This window comes from Balaenoptera ricei, chromosome 17, assembly GCF_028023285.1.
Source record: "Balaenoptera ricei isolate mBalRic1 chromosome 17, mBalRic1.hap2, whole genome shotgun sequence".
NCBI classification, from domain to species: Eukaryota; Metazoa; Chordata; class Mammalia; order Artiodactyla; family Balaenopteridae; genus Balaenoptera; species Balaenoptera ricei.
Window position 1 is genome coordinate 10,857,611 of NC_082655.1, and position 19,990 is coordinate 10,877,600.

The 19,990-nt window shown below is 50.1% G+C and overlaps 1 protein-coding gene across 5 annotated transcripts in view; it reads left to right on the forward strand.

Moving 5' to 3' along the window:
• The window catches only part of ASAP1 (ArfGAP with SH3 domain, ankyrin repeat and PH domain 1), a 355,895-nt gene extending 336,126 nt beyond the window's left edge, over positions 1 to 19,769 (forward strand). For all 5 annotated transcript variants that reach the window (XM_059901373.1, XM_059901376.1, XM_059901375.1 and 2 more), the window contains 5 exons: positions 5,604 to 5,673; positions 8,180 to 8,238; positions 12,578 to 13,032; positions 14,808 to 14,930; positions 17,002 to 19,769. In XM_059901373.1, coding sequence (XP_059757356.1) covers positions 5,604 to 5,673; positions 8,180 to 8,238; positions 12,578 to 13,032; positions 14,808 to 14,930; positions 17,002 to 17,076 — 782 coding nt within the window. In that variant the 3' untranslated portion in view covers positions 17,077 to 19,769. The remainder of the gene's footprint in view (positions 1 to 5,603; positions 5,674 to 8,179; positions 8,239 to 12,577; positions 13,033 to 14,807; positions 14,931 to 17,001) is intronic.
• Positions 19,770 to 19,990: the final 221 nt, after the last annotated feature.

The window sequence follows — 19,990 nt, forward strand, 5'->3', positions numbered from 1 at the left end:
GACACGAGGAGGTGGAGTAGCACAGCCCCCGAGCTCGCCCCGGGCCTCACCTGCCCACCCCCTGACGTAGGACGTGCCTGCCGTGTGGAGTTGGTAGGCTCCCCAACTCCATCCTCTCCTCTAAGAGCTGAGCCTTTGCTCATAGTGTGCCCTCAACCTAGAACAGTCTGTCCATTTGTGTTCACGCTTAGTCATCCTTCAAGATCTAGTGTCCAGGGACCTGCTTCAGAGACCTTCCCCAGCCCGGCCAGCACCCCCGTGCCCACTCTCTGCTCCTCTGGCATAGGGATTATCACACAGTGGTTCTGTTTGCCTTTCTGTCTTTCCCAGTGCAGTATGAACTCCTTACGAGGGCCCGAGCTGTTTCTGTCTCAGTGGAGCTCCGGTGTGGACCTGTGTCATACCGCCTGGATTCTAATCCACCTCTACCACCTGAGCCCTGTGGCTTTCAGCAGTTACCTTTGAATTGTTCCATACCTCAGTTTCTCCGGCTGTAAACTGGGGGTAGTGAATAGTACTCATCGAATTCTTAAGCCCAGTTCCACAGAGCAGGAAATGCAAGGGCCTTGACTTTAAGGACACTGAGATTCAGGAAGGTTCAGTCCCCTGCCCAAGTTCTCACAGCTGGTGAGTGGGGAGCCCGCGTGGCTGGGAGAGCCCATGGCCCTCGCGCTCTCCTTGCTCTGCTGAGCTCTGCACGTGACGGCTCAGTGATCGCCTTGGCTGTTCCCCTGTCGCGGCAGTTGTTTCTTTGCCTGTGAATGGAGACGGGGGAAGGTAGCCTGGCAGGTAGGCACCCTCCGCCTGGCTGTGCCGCCTCGTCTCTGCTGCACGGAGCCCTGGTGTGTGGGGAGGCCACCCCGGGCTTTCTCCCTGCCAGGACCACAGCATCCACGGTGCCCAGGATAGCCCAGACATCACATTACTGCAGCCCCGCTATGGTGGCGGGTTCGGCCATCTGTCTAGGGAGACGGCAGAGGCAGGCTTTCGATCAGAAAACAACTAGGCCGGTGGGCAGAATCGGGTTTTTGCGGGGACTGTTGATTTTTGAAGTGGCATGTCGTTAAACCTAACCTTTGGAGACAAAATAAGTTGTTTATAACCTGCTTTCTAACAGACCAACACATTTTAACACAATTCAAATTAAATTAATAAGGAAATGAGGACAAAGGGAGCAAAGTAAGATGAATTCCAGGAGTGTTATGTCTTCACAAAATGCATAACACAAGGTCCCATACAGCAGCTGGAAACAGACCACAGATTTGACACTGAGGTTCTTAGAGGTGAGAGCAAAGAAAACAATGCAGCCAGTTACCCAGTTCATGGTGGCCATAAGATTAAGCCTTTTCTCACACTTGAGATTCTTGCAGTGACTACGTGAGATCAGCTTCCCCTGGGAGCTCCGTCCTTTGTCAGGTATTCAGAGAAGTGTTTACGGGGCCCATCCTGGGAAACCATATAGTGCACCGAACAAACTTTCCGGAAGCCTGAGTTCTGATCCGTGTTCCACCAATACCTGGCTGAGGGACCTCTGGGAATCACTTGCATTCTGTACCTTTGGCCACTGGGACTCAAGTTCTACACGCTTCTCTTTTTTTTAACGGAGAGTAGATAATGGACGAAAAACTATACCATAAGATGATTCCCTTCTCATATTTCAAGGCCAGAACTTCCAGGTACGATGGGTCAATATTTGAAATGTTTGATCCAAGTCCCCCATGTCTACTTATTAGAAGTAGTATTGGCTTGTAAATGAGCCTTTGGGTAGAAACTTCTGATTCTTGCTTTTTCTTGGATTTCCCAATATATTCTCAAGTCACCTCCCCCCACCACTCCGACCCCATTTTACGTGCAGTTCTAGAAATAACAGTGGCTGCCACCATGTATAGATCATTCGCCGTGTACCAGCTGCTGTACACTTGTTCATACGTTCCTGTATTAAGCCATCGCAACTGTCCTGTGAGATAGGGACTGTCGTGGTCCCTGGTTTACTGATGAGGAAATTGAATCACAGAGGTCAAGTGACTTGTCCGACAACTTCAGAGCCTGGATTTGAACCTATTTCTGACTCCGAGGTTCGTATAATTACCCACTCTTCCAGAAGACTCCTGGAGCCTGTGTGCCAGGCACAGTGCCCTCCTCTCGTTCCACACTCCTGGCCCACAGCTTTTTAAATTGTCCGCCCACCGTCCGTCTCCAGCCCTCTCCTCACACATCTGTGTGTGTACCACAGTCACTTCCCAAGCTGCACGGAGGGAGGAAGAAAGGATTGAGCTGTTTCCATGCTTCTGCTTCTCCCTCTGGTGCTATCCAATTTTTGGAAATTTTTCGAAGCCACGCTTCTCTGCCCAGGCACAGCAGGTGGACTTTGCCTGGCTCTGAGGAAGACAGGATTCCTGTCCGCCAGACCACAGGTGCCTCCCCACCCAGGTGCGCAGGAAACCAGGCTGTGGGTGGCGGGGTGGAGGAGTCCACTCTGGGGGCCTTGTCTTTATTCCGCAGCACCCAGTGACTGCTCCGTGCGGACACTGGGCTCCAGTGGGGCTGCAGGGACAGACAAGGCAGAGCCCCTGTCCGTGAAATGCTCACTCGGTGAGGAAATAAATCATCTGCATTTCTGTTACATCTCATCAGGGAGCTCAAAACGGCCATCTCCGTTGGTGTCATGCCCCCTGTGGTCCAGCACCGTGAACTACACTCCGTGGTTTCTCTCTCATGATATGCTCGTGCCCATCTAGTGAAGTAGGTACTGTTATTCCTGTTTTAAAGATGAGGGAACTGAGGCTCAGTAGAAAAAGCAGTGTCATCAAAACTCACACCCGCTGGTCGGTGGTACAACTGGAATTCAAAACCAGGCTTGTCTGGCTCTAAAATCTGCACCCTGATCATCCTCTGTGATGAATGGTTGTAGGCTTACCGGGGGGTGTGGAGAGACTGAGTCTGGCTTGGGAAGAATTCTCAGAAATTGACTTTGGAGAGACTCTTTGAAGGTTACAAAGGAATTTACCCCAAGTGGGAGGGGATAGGTGTTGCAGGGAGAAGGAACAGAGGGGGCAAAGTTACAGAGGCGTAAAAACACACAGTGTCTTTGGAGCGTGGCCAGAGGGGAGGGTTAAATGAGGACACTGGACATAAGAGCTGTGGCTGTCGGGCCATAGCCCCTGACGTGATGGCTTGTCTGTGTGACAGAGTGGGCGGCCCCGGGCAGAGCTGGAGGCTCTTGCAGCCTTTATGGTCTCGTATTCAGTCTCACGCCTAACAGGGTTAAGAATCACTGGTTTGGGGTGTTTTCTACCTGGAACAGAAATTAGCAGATGCAACAGCTTATTCCCCTAATATAGAACTTTCTTTGACATTTTGATTGTTAGGGCCCATTTAAATCTGAAAGTGTGAGATTTGAGCACCTTGCTGAAGAGAAATGCCTGCCTTAAAGGAAGTCTCAGCTCGAAGGATGTCGTGAGAGGCTGTCAAAGAAGTCCTTCATTGTTAAGTTACAGACTCGTGGAAATATACGGATGGTTGGGAGGGGTGTCTTAGTAAAATAAATCTGTATTTGAAAGTCTTTGGCCCTGGTAGCACCAGCTGAGCTTGTTTCTTCTCGTATGTGTGTCCTGAAGTTAAAGTCCTGTCCGGGAGCGCCCGCCTTAGCGCTCTCCCAGCTGCCGCCTGTCCTGTAGGTTCGTGGGACTGGGATTGGAGGGGCGAGTGTGGTGGTTGAACGCAGGCCCTGGAGGGGCGCTGCCTGGCTTTATATCCCAGCCCTGGCCCTTACCCGCTGCTTGACCTTGACCTTTGCTTTACTTCTTTGTTTCTTCTTACACAATATAAGTGCCTTCCATTTTATATCTCATAGACGTAACGACTAGGGGGTACCTAGCACAGTACCTCACTCATAGTAAGTGCTCGATACACAGTAGTTGCTATTACCAATGTTGCTATTGGCGCGTCACAATGGGTAATGAAAAGCGCGTGCATTTGTGTACAGGACCACTAGGTACATCGTGTGACCATGTGCCCTGTGGCCGTTGGGTCACTTAACCCTGTGTCCTCATCTTTAAAATGAGGACGGGGCCGGCTCCCCCTGCCGGGAGGAAGGAGAGCGTGGGCGCCTCTGCACAGTGAGCATTAGTGCGGGTGCTCGCGCGGCCCGCCCCCTTCGCCTCCCCCTTCAGCCAGCCCGTCAGTGCCACCCGGGAGGCACGCGGGCATCCAGGCAGGGGCGGGGGCTCTGCAGAAAGAGGAGCACTTGGGGTGTCCAGGGCAGTCGCTGGAAGGGCGAGCAGGCGAGGAGAGGGAGCAGCACCCCAGAGATGGCCGTGCCCTGCAGGTTCCTGGGGTCCCTCCTGGGTGCCTGGCGCTTGGGCTCCTCCCAGTGCGGAACGGGTCACAGAAGAGCCCACTTTGATTCTGGCCAGTCTCTCTGTCTCTCCTCGACAAGCCCGTGGATTTGGTCTTGCTGCTCCCCCGTTGAAGGTGTTTCACTGTTCAAGGTCCGTGTCCCCAAGAAAGGACTTTCCCTGCCCCTCTGACCAGTTCACTTTATTTATTTATTTATTTTTAATAAATTTTTAAACTTTATTTATTTATTTTTGGCTGCGTTGGGTCTTCGTTGCTGCGCGCAGGCTTTCTCTAGTTGCGACATGCGGGGGCTACTCTTCCTTGCGGTGTGCATGCTTCTCATTGCGGTGGCTTCTCTTGTTGCGGAACATGGGCTCTAGGCGCACGGGCTTCAGTAGTTGTGGCTTGCAGGCTCTAGAGCGCAGGCTCAGTAGCTGTGGCGCACGGGCTTAGTTGCTCTGCGGCATGTGGGATCTTCCCAGACCAGGGCTCGAACCCGTGTCCTCTGCATTGGCAGGCGGATTCTCAACCACTGCGCCACCAGGGAAGCCCATGACCAGTTCACTTTAGATGCTATTTCCTTCTCCTCGTTTCACAGCACCCAACCCTGTCAGCATCCGTCTCACCCCATGTTATCAGTATCGGTCATGCCTGTGCCCCTCACAGGTGGGATGACATACTCTGAAAGAGCAGTGAGGTTTAACTTGCCTTTGTGCCTCCTGCTCCATGTTCATGCCTTGCACATAGCAGATGCTTAATAAACATTCATGTTTGAACGAATGATTAGTAAATAAGTGACTGAGGGCCTTGCCCAGCAGATGGCCAGTCACCACCACCCTGCTGAATAATGGTGTGTACACACACACACACACACACACACACACACACACACCCACACACCCAGTGGTTCCCAGTGGTGGTCCCCTGGCATGGGAATCTGTGGTGAACTTGAAGCCTTACTCTGCTTCCCCTAGCCACCAAGCTAAGGACAAGATTCTGAGCCTACAGGACATCCCCCAAGTCCTGTGACCTTGGAGGCCTTGCCAGGGAGCAGACCACTCATCTTTTTTAAACATTTAATAGGAACAAAAACATTGTCAAGACCCAAACCGGTTTGTTGTAATGTTAGAAATGTGTACTGTTCTAGCTTGACGCTTTTGACTTCCTTTCTGGACCCTGAGGGTGGCCTGCCTGCCTATTCCTATGTCCCCACATTCCATTTCCTGTTGGAAAATGTGGCTTTTCACATTTGATCTTCCCCCTAGGTAACGACGTGGGTCCGTCATCATCAAGCAAGACCGCTAACAAGTTCGAGGGCCTGTCCCAGCAGTCGAGGTGAGCCATCTCCGCACGTGCTCGTTTGGCAGGCCCACAGTCGCCGTGGGCAGAGTTACAGAACTGGGTTTTAGGGGCCATCTGCTCAAGGGGTGGCCTGCCAGCTGGCGCTGATCGTGCTGAGAGCCTGAGTACTTCCCCTCGGTTTGCAAACGCCCCTTGGCAGACAGTTCTCGAGGCCGGGCAGGGTCTGCAGACCTTGTTTTAGGGGAGCACCGCTCTCCACATCCAGGTTCCTGGCGTGAATGGACCCCCCCCCCTCCCCGAGGAGCGCAGAGTCTGCCAGAATGAGTTCTTATTTTCAATTTTTTAATTGAGTCATTTTGTTTTGTTACTTTCCCTCTTGGCTCCATTTTACAGACTTGGGAATAAAAAGATAAATCTCAGGGAAATCCAATAGCCTAGAGATTTTCAAACATAAAAATATGACTCTTTCCCAATTCCCTGTCTGTAAGACTTTTTGAAGCTAGGCTAAAAGGGGGGCGCGGTGTCCCTTTCTCCCTCCGCCACTGAAATGAGGTACTTTGGAAGGTCTTCTGTGGGCAGCATCTACCCAGTCCCAGCACAGAGGGTTTTCTCGAGAAGTGTGACCCAGGTAAGGACACAAGGAGCCGCTTCCCAGAGCTTGTCAGAGCTAAAAAATGGAAGTCCTCATTTCTTTTAATGCCACTGTTTCGTTTAGTCTTTATGACCCTGTGAGGCAGCCCGGTCACTGCTGCCTTCAGTTTTACATGAGGACACGGACCCCCGGAGTTTAAGTGGTAGCAGATGCAGAGCTGGACTTACCCCGGGGGTTCTCAGACGCCACGTTCCACAGCCTCCCCTTCCTCTCGCCATGCCTGCCCCTCCACTCAGCCCTTCCCTACCTTGCCCTGGGGGGCTCTAAACCGCAGGACAGGTGGTCTCCTTCCAGAGGAAGGAGAGTCTGACGCAGAGAAATTGCCCACAAAATGTTTTTTACATGGAATCAAGCCCCCCACATGTACACGCACACGTATATACATGTACACACACACATGTACACGCACGCACATATATGTGTACACACGTACGCGTACAAACACGTACACACACATATATACATGTACGCACACACATACGCATACACGCACACACATATGTGTACTCGCACACATACATGTACACGTGCACACACATATACATGTACACACATGTATATACATGTACGCACACACAGTGTCGACCCCAGGTCTCCCATGTGAGGCATTTCCGAGCCTCTGGCTTGGCCTCAGTACGCGGGTCAGGAAACCATTGAACTTACGTCCGTGATGGGCAGGTGTGCGTCCCTGCGAAGATGCTGAGGCCGAAACACACACTCCAGCAATGTTCAGAGCAAAGCCCTCGCGCGTTTACTCTTTCCAGTGTGGCTTCATCTCAACAACCTGATCCTCTAGCAACCCAGAGACCTTAGGATTTCAAAGGAGCCGAGGAAGGAGCAGTTAAGATCAAGGGTGATTTGTCGGCCAGGATGGAAGACGCTTGCATTTCATCTTTTTTATTGGACTCTTGTTTTCTTTTTGGTTGGTTTGCCTTTTCCTGTCCTTTTAAATGCAGTTAGGCTAGAAAGAAGGGAGAAAGCCAGTTCTTAGGCCACCAGAGAACAGAAAAGGATAAATGAGGTAATAAAAGGGGCTCTTGGCAGATACAAGTCCAGCACTTGGATGCTATTGCTGTTTGGGTCTGCAGTGCTCCCGGTGTTCTCTGGGAATAGACAGAGCCTCTTGTTAAAGGAAAAGAGTGTGTTGCAACTGAGAGATGCCACCTGCAGCGCTGGCATTTCGGTGGTGGCAGGGGTGTGAGGAGTCACATGATGTCAAACAACACAGGGCGGCTTCTGTGCCAGGGGCCTGCTTCCCCGGGCTTTCTTCCTCTGCTCGTTTACAAGTTGCCAAAAAGGAGGAAAAGCTCAGGGAAAGTCTGGAGGCCTGAGACCCAAGCTGTTTACTTTGGTGCAGAGAGAGACAACATAAGGGCCCCGGAGTCAAACAGCTGGGTCTGAATATCCAGCTCCACCACTGACCAGCCTCGGGACCTTCTGCCAGTCACTGAAGCTGCACAGGCTCCCGTTTCCTCTTGTGAAAACGGAGGTGACACGAGTTATGTTTTGGGGTCGCATGAGTTGAGTTACTTCTGTGCAGTGCCCTGGGGGCACGACCTGCAGTGTGCCAGGCGCTTTCATAAACGCTGTTACCTCTGGGGAAAGGTTTCAAGAAGAGGAGGAATTAGGCTCTATCATTCAGAGGGTTGGTTGTTTCGTGACTTTCCCTCTTGACTCCATTTTGCAGACTTGGGAATAAGAAGATAATCCTCAGGGAAATCCAGGCAAACTTTGAATTAGGGAAAGTAAGCTATAATCTTTTGTTAGAGACATTATGAAAGACTTTTTAGATAATTCTGTAAACTCCTGTGACTTCCTTGAGTAATATATATCACTGTTGATTTTATAGCACTTTGAGATCCTAAATGATTCTTATTTATTAATTAGCACCGGTTCTGCAAAGACTGCCCTTGGCCCAAGAGTTCTTCCTAAACTACCTCAGAAAGGTAAGATTTATCTTTTTCATATTTGCATGTAATTAGAGTGTCACTATACTCTCCAAGGGGACAGGGGTGTCTGTCTCTTTTGTTCCCTGCTCTATCTCAGATGCCTAGAGCAGTAGCTGGTACGTAGTAGATGGGTATTTAATATTTGTTCAATGAAGAAAAATATTTATAGGCTCAAATTTTGTGATTAGCAAAACACCAAACTCTTCCTTAAAAAACACCGTGCTTTTTCAGAAGACACATCATTAGTATCCCCAGGTGCCATTTCTTCTCTTGCAAACATGATCAGAGAGACCTAGGAACCAGTACTAGCTCTGCCACTTACTAGCTGTGTGGCCTGGGTGGGGGACTCCGAAGCTTCACTAAGCCTCAGATTCCTCACCTGTCAGTGGGGCCAGGACACCTGCTTCACCAGGTTTTGTAAGGACGAAATGAGATGTTGCTTCAGAAAGGCTGGATTTTGCTGACCGGCATCCCCATGTGGTCATTTAACATGTTCCTCTGTCCTCTGTATTTCCTAGCAATTGAAAGTTGGATCAAGAGACCCGATCAGATACAAGTTCAGGCTTTGCACAACTCCTTCCTGGGTTGTGGTGCGTTCTTCAGTTGAGAGGGACGTGCCATCTGATTGTCTCTCTTTGAGTGAAGTTCCCAGCTGCTGATACTCGAAGCCAAGATCCATTCACATATCCTCTGTTAAGACCACTCCACAAGGCCGTCGGCGGGTGGTCAAGCTCAGCCCACCTGCATGCAGCCTTTGGCCCGGCTGGTTACTCTCTCTGCACTTGGCCTATGGACACCGTCCTGTTCTTAGGGCACTGACAGTCCCTGCTCCCCTCCTGTGCTGGGCCCTCCTCGTGTCCTCAGCCTCCAGAGGTTGGCTCGGCCATGGTCACTTCTCTTGTGAATATGCCCTCATTCCCTGGGGAACCCACCCTGGCATCTCCACATTTTCCACCCAGCCCAAGAATCCCTCTATAATCTAAATTCACACACACCCGCCTCTGTAATATCTCTGCTCTATCGCATGTCTAATAGGCTGCTCAGCTTAAGATTTTGAATACACTTCTGACCCCACCCCCCAGACTTATTTTTCCCACAGTGTCCCTATCTCTTACAGGCGATATTGTCCAGGTCCAAGTGTTTGGGCCTTAAAACCTAAGAAGGAAGCTCAACTCCTTCCATCCTGCCGTGCCCCACATCCAGCGTTTCCACACGTACTGTTGGTTCTCCCTTCGATGTGTCCTAACATCCAGGCACTTCTTCCCATGTCCCCCACTCTCACCGCGGTCCACGGGACCATCATCTCTTGTCTGGACTCTCGCAGCCTCCTACCTGGTCTGCCTGCCTCTGCCCTGGCCCTGCAGTCTTTCCTCAACAGAAGAGCCAGGGCGATCCATGTTAAATCAGTCACTCCTGTCCCATCCATCCAGTGGTTCCCTGTCTCACCCAAAAAAAAAGACAGAGTCCCCGGATGTGTTTTGGAGCCTCCTGAGCTGGAGACAGAGGACGTCTATGACGTCGAGAGGGACGGGGCTGCAGCTCCTTCTCCTGCCTGCCCCCCTCCCCCCGAGCACCTGCCACCAGCTGGCGCTTTCACATGGACTCTCCTGGCCACATCTCACTCTTTTTCCCTCCCAAACATCACCCATTTTTGAAACCCTTCAGGCGCCTTTTAAAAGGCTTAATTAAAGCCTTCTCAACTGGGGACAGACTGCTGCACAGAGCCATTTGTTTAAGGAGTTTTAAAAGGCAATAGTATAGAAACCTCAGGGGATCTTTCAACCTGAACAGGGTCACCATAGTTCTGCACTGTGATACAGCTACCTGGTCCCTTACATTCTTCCACAGTTGTCATCATAATGAAACTACAGTTTTGCATCCTGGGTTTTTCCACTTAGCATTTCGACATACGTATTTTTTCAGGTGTCCGCGAGCTCTTCGTGAATGTCGTTAGGCTTGCGCTCTTCCACTGAGTGGGTGCCATCCTCTGCCCGGCACTCCCTTTGGTGGAAACGTGGGCTTGGGAGTGTGCGAGCTCTTTCCTCCCCTTCCTTCTCCTCCTCCTCCTCCTCCTCCTGTTACGTCCTTTGAGTCCTTTCTCAGGAACGAACCATATTTGCTTGTCTGTCCATCAGAGTTAAGAATGCAGTTCAGAAAGGACTTTTAATTAGAGAGGGGGAAAACCCAAAATCAGCTTGGAAATAAAATAGCCAGAGATTGGGCAGGCTTCCTTGGAAGAGAAACTGTCTCTTTCTTATTTATTTGTATTATAAAAGTAATATATATTCATCCCAGAAGATTTTAAAAATACAGAGAAGCATAAAGAAGAAAATACAAACCACCTGAAGTCTCACCACCAGGATAAACTGTTTGATCTATCCTTTCAGTCTTTTTCCTATGCTTTTTTTTACGTCGCTATGTAAGCTGATTTTTATCACATAATAAATCAAGTACCCTTTCCATGACATAAATTACACTCTTACTGGCTGCATAGTACTCCATTGTCTGATACCAGGACATATTAAGCAGTCTGTCCTATTCCACATTCACCCGGTTCACAGTTTTTTCACTATAAACAGTGCCATGCTGAACACCTCAACACAGGCATGTCAGTGCCTGTCTTTGATCCCTTTTTAGGGATCCCCCAGCTTCTCCCCCATCACTGCCTCAGGGAATCCCCCTGCTTCTCCCCCAGCACTGCCTCAGACTGTTGTTTACCACAGTATCTGACTTCCAAGAGAGGAATCTGATGGGCCTGCTGTCAGTTTCTGAGCCGAGCCACATCGGCTGAAGCTCATGGGCCAGCCTGGGAGCAGGGTGTCCTTGAACTTGATTTCCTTAGGAAGGGACGTGGCTGGGCAGGCTGCAGGCAGAAACAGCTGCAGTACAGCTTGTGACAGTTTACAGTACTGGGGTTTGTCTTTCTTTTTTAAAAAATAAAATTTTAAGAATATCTTTCTGAATTTTATATTTCTAGAATAAAATTTGGCTAGTTTGGCTCACTCAGTGTGGCTTAGTCAGCTGTGTCCTCATTGAGCACATACTATGTGCTTGGTGAATCCTGGCCTCAAGGAACCTTGTCTAGCAGTAATGATGATATTCTGATATACCTAGAGCCTGCCAGGTGCTGTTGGCAAATTCTTTACGTGTGTCAACTCATGTTTTAGAGATGAGGAAGGTGAGGCACAGAGAGGTCGTGTAATTTGCTCACGGTCACACAGCTAGTAAGTAAGTGGTGAAGCCTGATTTGGAGACGTGTCCTTAGTGTCCTAAGTTCTACTGGATAGAGCTGTGCAAAGGTTTCAACAGACTACAGAATTTCCAAGCCACGGAGTACCACGCAGCCATTAAAGAGAAGGAAGAGGAACTGACTTAGAAATTCTCCCAAACATATTAAATGGGGAAAAAACAAAGTTGCAAACAGTGTATGTATTGTAATGCCATTTATGGGTTTTAAAAAGTAATTCATACACCCATGTATGTGCACCACTCAAATGGAACAGAGGTTACCTCAGGGGTGGTGCGTGGGTGTGGTGAGGGAGGAAGCTTTTCCCTCTTACATAGTGCATGAATCATATAAAATGTGGGGAATTAATAATATTGTACATTATGATACTGCTGTAGAACGGAATAGACTGCAACATTAAGAATATATGCTCACTGGGCTTCCCTGGTGGTCCAGTGGATAAGACTCTGCGCTTCCAACGCAGCGGACCCGGGTTCCACCCCTGATCAGGGAACTAGATCCCACACGTCGCAACTAAGAGTCCACATGCCACGACTAAAGATCCCGCACGCTGCACCTAAGACCCGGTGCAGCCAAATACATAAATAAATATTTTAGCTATAGATATGCTACTAATAAAGAATTTTTATTAACACAGGAAATACTCTTGCTAAAACAGTATATAGATAAAAGCAGATAAATGTCTTATCTATGAAGAATACATAGAAAAGTCCACAAGGAAATTACATCAAAGTATTTTAAATGGCTACCTTTAGGCAGGAGGCTTATGGAAAACTTTTCCTTTAGCTCTATACTTTTCAGTTTTCTGTAATCTGTATTATGTTTATAGTGGTGGGGGGGTTTTTTTATTATTATTCTGGATTAGTTTGGATGTCCTGTTCATAAACTGAAGCATAAAATCACCCATCGTAAGGTGGATGCCTCCAGGCTTCCGACTTTCACCGTCTTCAGAGCAGGCCACCCGTGCACCTGCATCCGGAGCACTCCCTCGGGGTTGGTTCTCCTGCACGTGACCGTGACAGAGCAAGGCAGTGCTGATCCCCTCGCGTCCCCGTCCAGTGACCCCCCTCTCTGTGTTGTTTCCCGCAGTGGCACTAAGGAAAACAGAGACCAGCCATCATCTCTCCCTCGACAAAGCCAACATCCCGCCCGAACTCTTCCAGAAGTCATCACAGTTAGCAGAGTTACCGCAGAAGCCGCCACCCGGAGACCTGCCCCCGAAGCCCACGGAACTGGCTCCCAAACCCCCAATCGGAGACTTGCCACCTAAGCCGGGAGACCTGCCGCCCAAGCCGCAGCTCGCAGACTTGCCTCCCAAGCCGCAGGTGAAGGACCTGCCGCCCAAGCCGCAGCTGGGAGACCTGCTGGCGAAACCCCAGGCGGCAGACGCCTCTCCCAAGGCCCAACCGCCCCCAGAGCTCGTCCCCAAGTCACACCCGGCCGATCTCTCCCCAAATATCCCGAAGCAGGCGTCCGAGGACTCCAACGACCTCACGCCCACCCTGCCGGAGACGCCCGTGCCGCTGCCCAGGAAGATCAACACGGTGGGTGGGCGCCCGTCTCACCTGGCCGGCCCAGCTCGGGCATCCTGGGGGCGTGGAGCCTGGGGGTCGGGACCGGGCTGTGGACCCCGCAGACAGACCTCAGGACCTGCGTTCCCTGTGACCACGGGGGCTTGGCCACTTAATTACGTGCCCTGAGCCTAGGTTTCCTTATATGCAGATCAGAGCTAGGACAGTGCCCGAGTTCATGGGTGATGAAACGCAGTGACAGATGAGCAGCGCCCAGTAATACTCAGCAAGTGGTCGCTCTTGCCTCGGATCCTTGAGGAGGAGACCTTTCCTTTCCCAAGGTCACAGGAAAGCGGTCTCCCTCTCGGGGTTCCGAGCACCTCGCTCCTCTGCTTCTCACGGCATCTTCCTGGAGGAATTGGGCGCAAACCCCCGGGAGACTTGCACCAACACAGAATTTGGTTTGAAGTCTCCCATTCCATCCTTGTGCTGAAATGCTTTCTGCTCTATGATATAGCCGTTTTACTTTAATGTAAACATGCTTTTCACCCCCGCTGCCCGCCCCAAAATGTTTTTTTGGAAAAACGGAGCTCTGGGAAGATGCACGTGTGCTGTCTGTCCTGCCCGTGGCCGCACCCTCACAGGGTCACGAGCACCCGGGTTAAGGAGCACAGTTAGTGGGGGACTAAAAGCCTCTACTCACATCTTACTATAAAAAACCAACGTTGCAATAAAAGCGTGTCCCTTCGGTACTAAAGGAAAAGTGAGACGAGTAAAATCCATCCTCCCCTGGGTGGGAGACCATACACACGTCATCAGTGGGTGCTTGCTCTTCTCCAGGGCACCACGCACGGCCTTGACGTGCGCATAATTCCAGTTTGTGCTGCTGCACGCTTTACTGTTCATCTCATGTAGCCCTCCCTGTCATAAGTGGCCACACACAGCTTGCTCACGGAGTCAGAGCTGAGAAGACTTAAGATCTCTACTGGCCACAGCTCCGCCGGCCTCTCAGACCCCACCAGCTCCAGCACAGCCTGGGGAGAGGGCTGCACAAGCCAGCGGGTCGTCAGGGTGACTGACCAAGGGAGAAACCAGCAGACAGAGAGAGGAAAAGCGCTTGACCCAAAACTTTTAGAGAGACAGCTTGCTTTTTTTCTTCCTAGTTATTTAATAAGCTGGGCACCAGAAACATCCTTTAGAAGGTCATTTCCCTATTTCCATCTTCCTGTTTGCAAAGAACTGGAAATCCAACAAATAAAAGCCCGAGTCAAAATGGGTCAGAAGCTAAAACGTTTTGGGGAACTGCCTGGCGTCCTCCCCGCCCCAGGCTGCCCTGCCCTGTTTAACCAGCGCGTGCTGACTCAGTGCTTTGCACGAGGGGCTGAGAAATGTGTTTGTGCCGCACGTTCCGTGTGCAGAAGCTGCACGTCCTGCTTTACAGCATGTTTCCCCAAACCATTTTTAGACTCTGCTGTCATCTCTGCAAGCCGCCGTGGGGTGGGGAAGGGCAGAGCGCTTTGCAGTTTTGGGTGAAGCTGGATTTTGGTCCCTGCCCGTGATGTTTGCTGTCCGATGGAAGTCATCGGTGCTGCCTGCTCGCTCACACTGGGCTCTGCCCTGCTGCTCGGGGCGGAGGGGCTGTCGTGTCTGGAGGGCACCCAAGCCTCGGGGCGCCTGCCCACAAGCCTCCCCCCTTTCACCGAGGAGAAACTGAGGCTTAGGGAGGTTAACTCACTCGCCCAAGGTCAGTGTGTCTTTCTTTCCCTTCGGTCTGTCCTGTGAGCTAAAACCCTGTTTCTTTCTTGAAGGGGAAAAGTAAGGTGAGGCGAGTAAAGACCATCTATGACTGCCAGGCAGACAATGACGACGAGCTGACCTTCCTGGAGGGCGAGGTGATCGTGGTCACCGGGGAGGAGGACCAGGAGTGGTGGGTACGTACCAGTCGTGAGGACAAGAGCGCCACGGGGCCTGCCAGGCCCGCCTCTTAACCGGCGGCCAGAGCTCTGAAACCGGGTCAGGAGAATTCACCTTCGCACATGCTTTAGCCTTATCACACCACAACCTGTAAGCTCTAGATGTTTTCCGGTTTTCCAGCCAAGCTCTGCTCAGGCCCTGCCCTTCACCACCGTGCGTCCTCCTTCCCGAGTTCCAACCTTCATCCCGCCTGCCGTTCTCTTTCTGTCAAGTGGGGCATGATCCCTGCTTCCCGTGACTTTAGAAGATGAAATGAGAATATCTAGGACAACTCCTTTTCCGTGAAAACCTGCTGCCCAGGTGTCAGGAAGGAAAGGCATCCCTGTCCTCCCGCCGTGGCCCTTGAAAGTGCCCCGGTTCTCGGTGGCTGCAGGGGCGGCTGACATGTCCACAGCTGTCTAGGTTGCGGCCGGAGGGAGCCTCCAGTGGGCCCTGCCAGGCAGAGGTGCAGCGGGCAGAAGCCTCCTATGCTTTTCCTAGTCGATCATTTCCCGACCCCAGCATGGAAATTCTTCTTCCTTGGCAGCCTGAGCCCCTCCTGCCCAGAGGGTCCCGGTTCTGTCTGCCGAGAAAGGGACCTGTGGTTCACAGCTGAGCCAGCAGAGCCTGCTGATGCCCAGGAACTTGTGCATGTCCACACACACACACACACACACACACGTGCACACACGTGCACTTTTGGCTTCCCCTCCTTTGGGCCCAGACAGTGACTTCAGATTCTTGGCCACAGCCGTGGGGATTTTGCTCGGACTGCAACAGTGGTTCAGCCAGGGGCAGTTTTGCCCTCCAGGCACATGTGGCCACATCTGGAAACATTTTGATTATCAGGACCTGGGCAGGGTGGGTGCTTCCTGCTTCTGGGGCGTAGAAGCCAGGGCTTCTGCTAAGCATGCTACAGTGTTTGGAAAAGCTCCCACCCCAGAGAGCCATCTGGCCCCAATTTCGGGAGAACCGAGGCTGAGGAACCCTAGACTCTCTCGCTCTCTCTCTCTGACATGGGAGTCTGGCAGCTTAGACTCTTGAGAAGGAGATGGGCCCTAAAGGCCCAAGGTGACTCACTCGGAGGCCCTGGATAAAGCGTGTCCTTTCAGTAAGCCTCAGTTTCCTCCTCTGGAAAGTGGGGCATGAGTCTAAGAACTCATGTGCACGACACCAGTTAAGACCCCGTGAGATGGGTCGGCCAGGCCTTACTCCACTCTCCAGAAGGGAAGCTGGTGCACAGTGGCCCCGGTGACCGCCCAAGGCCACAGTCCCGGTAAACGAAGGCAGCAGCCCTGGGCTGACACACAGCTCCTGCTCCAGCCACCCTCTGTGCGGCAGGCACTTCATGCAGGGGAATGAGAGCGGGCCTGGCCACCCCACCCATCTCTCCCCGTAATTGTCATGTGAAGCCAGCGTGCGTGTCGGTATTCTTTCTCCTCATAGGATTCTCTTTAATGCAGTTAATGCGGGTGTAACTGAAGTTATTAGAAACTTTTGTCAGGTAACCATGGCTTACAGGTTTAGGCAGCAGATGACAAAACGGCCATAAAACTTGCCCTTGTCCATCTCAAACTTTCACAGTGTCCTTCCCCCGCACAGCAGTCAGAAAGCAGGTTCTCGGTACACAGAGGCCCTTCCATGTACATAATCGTTAGTGTAATCTCTCAACAAGCTGAGAAATAGGGGCTTTTTAGCCCCACTTTACAGACAGGAGGCTTAGCACGGTTTGCCTGAGGTCGCCCAACAGGAAAGGTGACCAGACAGCCTGGTTGAGCGCGTGGCTGAAGCTGCAGCCTGGGCGAGACCGTAGCAGGTCTCCCCACTCTCTGGGCCGCTGTCCCTTTGTGTATAAAGTGAGGGGTCACGGGACTGTACCTCCCGGGCCTGTCTGCGGGTGCAGTGACCCACGTGAACGTGGTCCTCCCCCGCGTGGTGCTTTCGTGGTGTGTCTCACCGTGGCCTGCATCCCGCCCGGGTCCGGGCCAACTCCGGGGGCTCTGACCCACCGGCCACCTCCAGCCTGACACCTCTCCTTTCTCCCTGCAGATCGGGCACATCGAAGGGCAGCCCGAGAGGAAGGGGGTCTTTCCGGTGTCCTTTGTCCACATCCTGTCTGACTAGCAAAAAGCAGAACCTTCAGACTGTCTGCACCTGTCATGCAAGACTGCTGCGTCCACGTGGCCCTGTGCTCACCGTGTATATAGCTGCTGTCACTGAGCGGGAGGCTCCCGGAGGGGCCGCCGCGGGAGGGGAACATAGCGTGTGTTGTAAATACCCTGTGGTCTCTGCCTTCGCCAGTATTAGGGTAGCCTTGGGACCCGGTGCGCCTTACTGGTTTGCCAAAGCCGTCCTTGACATCTAGCACTTACATCTCTCTCTATGCTGTTTTCCAAGCCAACAAACAAAAACAGGAATATAGGAACTGCTGGCTTTGCAAATAGAAGTGGTCTCCAGCAACCGTTGAAGGGCATAGAGTTGCCTCTCTGTTCCTGACAATACAGTATTCTCCATTGTGTTACTGAAAATGCACCATTAGCAAAGAGGTGGGTTCTGTTTTCCAGGTGAAACTTTCGGCTCCGTGACAGACCAGCCTGTAGTTATCTGTGTACACAGTTTACAGCTACAAAAACCGACCTTGGTATTTATTACAGAAAAGTGCTCAGTTAAATGTAAGTGTTATTCCTTCAGCAAAATATTCACTGACCCATAACGTTGGGTGGCATTTTGCAGTGCCCAAAGCCTCGTGCAAGTTTAGACAAGTGGGTTTACACTGTCTTAAGAGGATGAGTACCCGCCCCTGAGATATTACCTCATTATGCAAAAATAACATATCCTTCATGACTATTTTCACAGAAGTTTAAGACATCTGATGAAGTTCAACTTTCAGGAACCAAGGACTGCCAGAAAATATTAGCCTCTACATTATGCATGCATTTAGAAGCTTACCTGAAATCTGCCTTTTATAAAGGAATAGTATGGATAAGTTGAACTGTACATTTTTTAAACTTGATTGCCATTAAAGGAGAGATTATAAGGTTGCAACAATTTTTGTTTCCAGTCAGTCATTTGGCTTTCTCAAGAGTATGCATTTACATATCACTTTATGAATTAGCATCCTTCAAATGTGTTAACGCCCCCAATGTGTCCATTTTAAAGTCTTTTCTGAGTTTTGTTCTTGATAAATTTAAACTTTCAAAAGATTATTCAAGAAGATGACGAATTCAAAAGTCAGTTCTGCACATCATTTATCCCCCCTGCAGAATCCAGGTGCTGAAACCATCCTTCTCTTTTTCCATTTTCTTTACTAAGCCCCAGTCATAGATAAGTTTTCCAATCTCCAGCTCCGTTCAGTAGACACGTTACCTTCGAGTCAATTCATGACCACGTTCTTGAACGCTGCTGTGAATTGCACTGTGAAACACGCTCTTTCTGCCGGGACTCTCTGCCCCTCTCGGTTTTCTTCTCATCCCAGCTGTGTTCATCAGACCATTAAGAATATCGTGAGTTTTTCAGTCTTTTACGTCAGTCTGAATTTTGGGAAAGGATACAGTCATTTCACTCCACAGTCAGTGGGGCTGCTCTCTGATTCCGAGGCTCGTGTGTCGTTCTGGCGTTAAGTTCGCTTAAACTGCTGTGTTGGCAACAGCACAGAAAACTAATATTTTTAAGCAGATAATCTTGGCGATGAGTAAGAAATGTTCATTTCACAGAAGCACAACTCCCAACCAAACCCTTAGGGGAAGCCTTCTTTAATAGAGTCTAGAGTCAGTGCTCAGTGAATATTAATTTAGTTCTGCTTAAGTGATTACTATGAAAACTTTGAATTAGCCACCTAATCAATAAACCTTACATGACAAACCTGCAACACATCAGCTGTTATTGGAAAGTGATTTTAAGCAATTGCTTCCTCAGCGTCATGGCACACGTGAACCCCACACAGAACAAGACACCGGGAGCCGGCCGACGTGCTGGTGTACGTGGTTGACAGTGTTCACAGCCTGTGTTTAAGCCCCATGGGTGTCAGGCCAGGAAGTCACTGTCTGAAGTTCTTTAGTGTCCCAGTTCATTCATTTATACTTCTTAAGTTGTATTGAAGCACCATTCATTTTTGTGGCCTACAGTATTTTCAACTGATCTCAAAATAAACTGGCTTTTTAAAAAAACACAAAAGGTAGATGTCTAAAATTACCTGGAGTCAATGTCTATTTTTTTCCCCTTTTGGAGTGACTTTTACACAAATGCCTTTTTTTTTTTTTTTTTTTTTAACACTTCGGGTTTTGTTTTGTTTCTTTTCTTCGGGTTTTGTTTTTGTTTTCCATCAGGAATTTGAGTTCTCTCTAACCCAGCTTACTGTGGGACATAGGAAAACTAGGTATAAGTACCTTTGGCGACCTTGGTTGAGTTTGAATCTGGTATTGTTCTTAAACTCAGTGAGCCACTATCTGCAATTTTGTACATGATATAGAGTATTTTGAAGGTATGGAACCTATGGAAAAAATAGCTAATTAGTTCTTTCTCCCCCCCTCAGAGGGGAAAGTTATGTTCTGCAAATAGTGTGTGTCTTATTTTACTGTTGAACAGCAATTGCTATTTATTTTTTTATTGCCTAGAACTTGCAACATGTTGTATAGGAATCCCATAGCGCCACGAGTTAAATTCCGAATTCCCATCTGGGTGTTATGCTCAAACATCAGTACACTCGTCATTTCACATGTATTTAATGTGACAGTTTTCAAGTACTGTATGTGTTAATTTCTACTTTTTTTAATATTTAAAATTGCTTTTAAATAAACATATTCTCAGTTGATCCCAAACATCTGACATCAGGCCATTTTGTGAGTTGTCCACTACTCTTCTGATTGGAGGAAATCAAAACTCCACTCGGCTGTGCCTTTGGGGGGGTGGTGTAGGTAACACAAGTCATTCAACTTCTACATCAAAGCTCACTTTGGTTAAGTAACGTGCTTCCCTCTCCTCGGCTTACGAACCATGGACCTCAATGTTTTGGTTTTCCCTCCCTCCCGCCCCCCCCCCC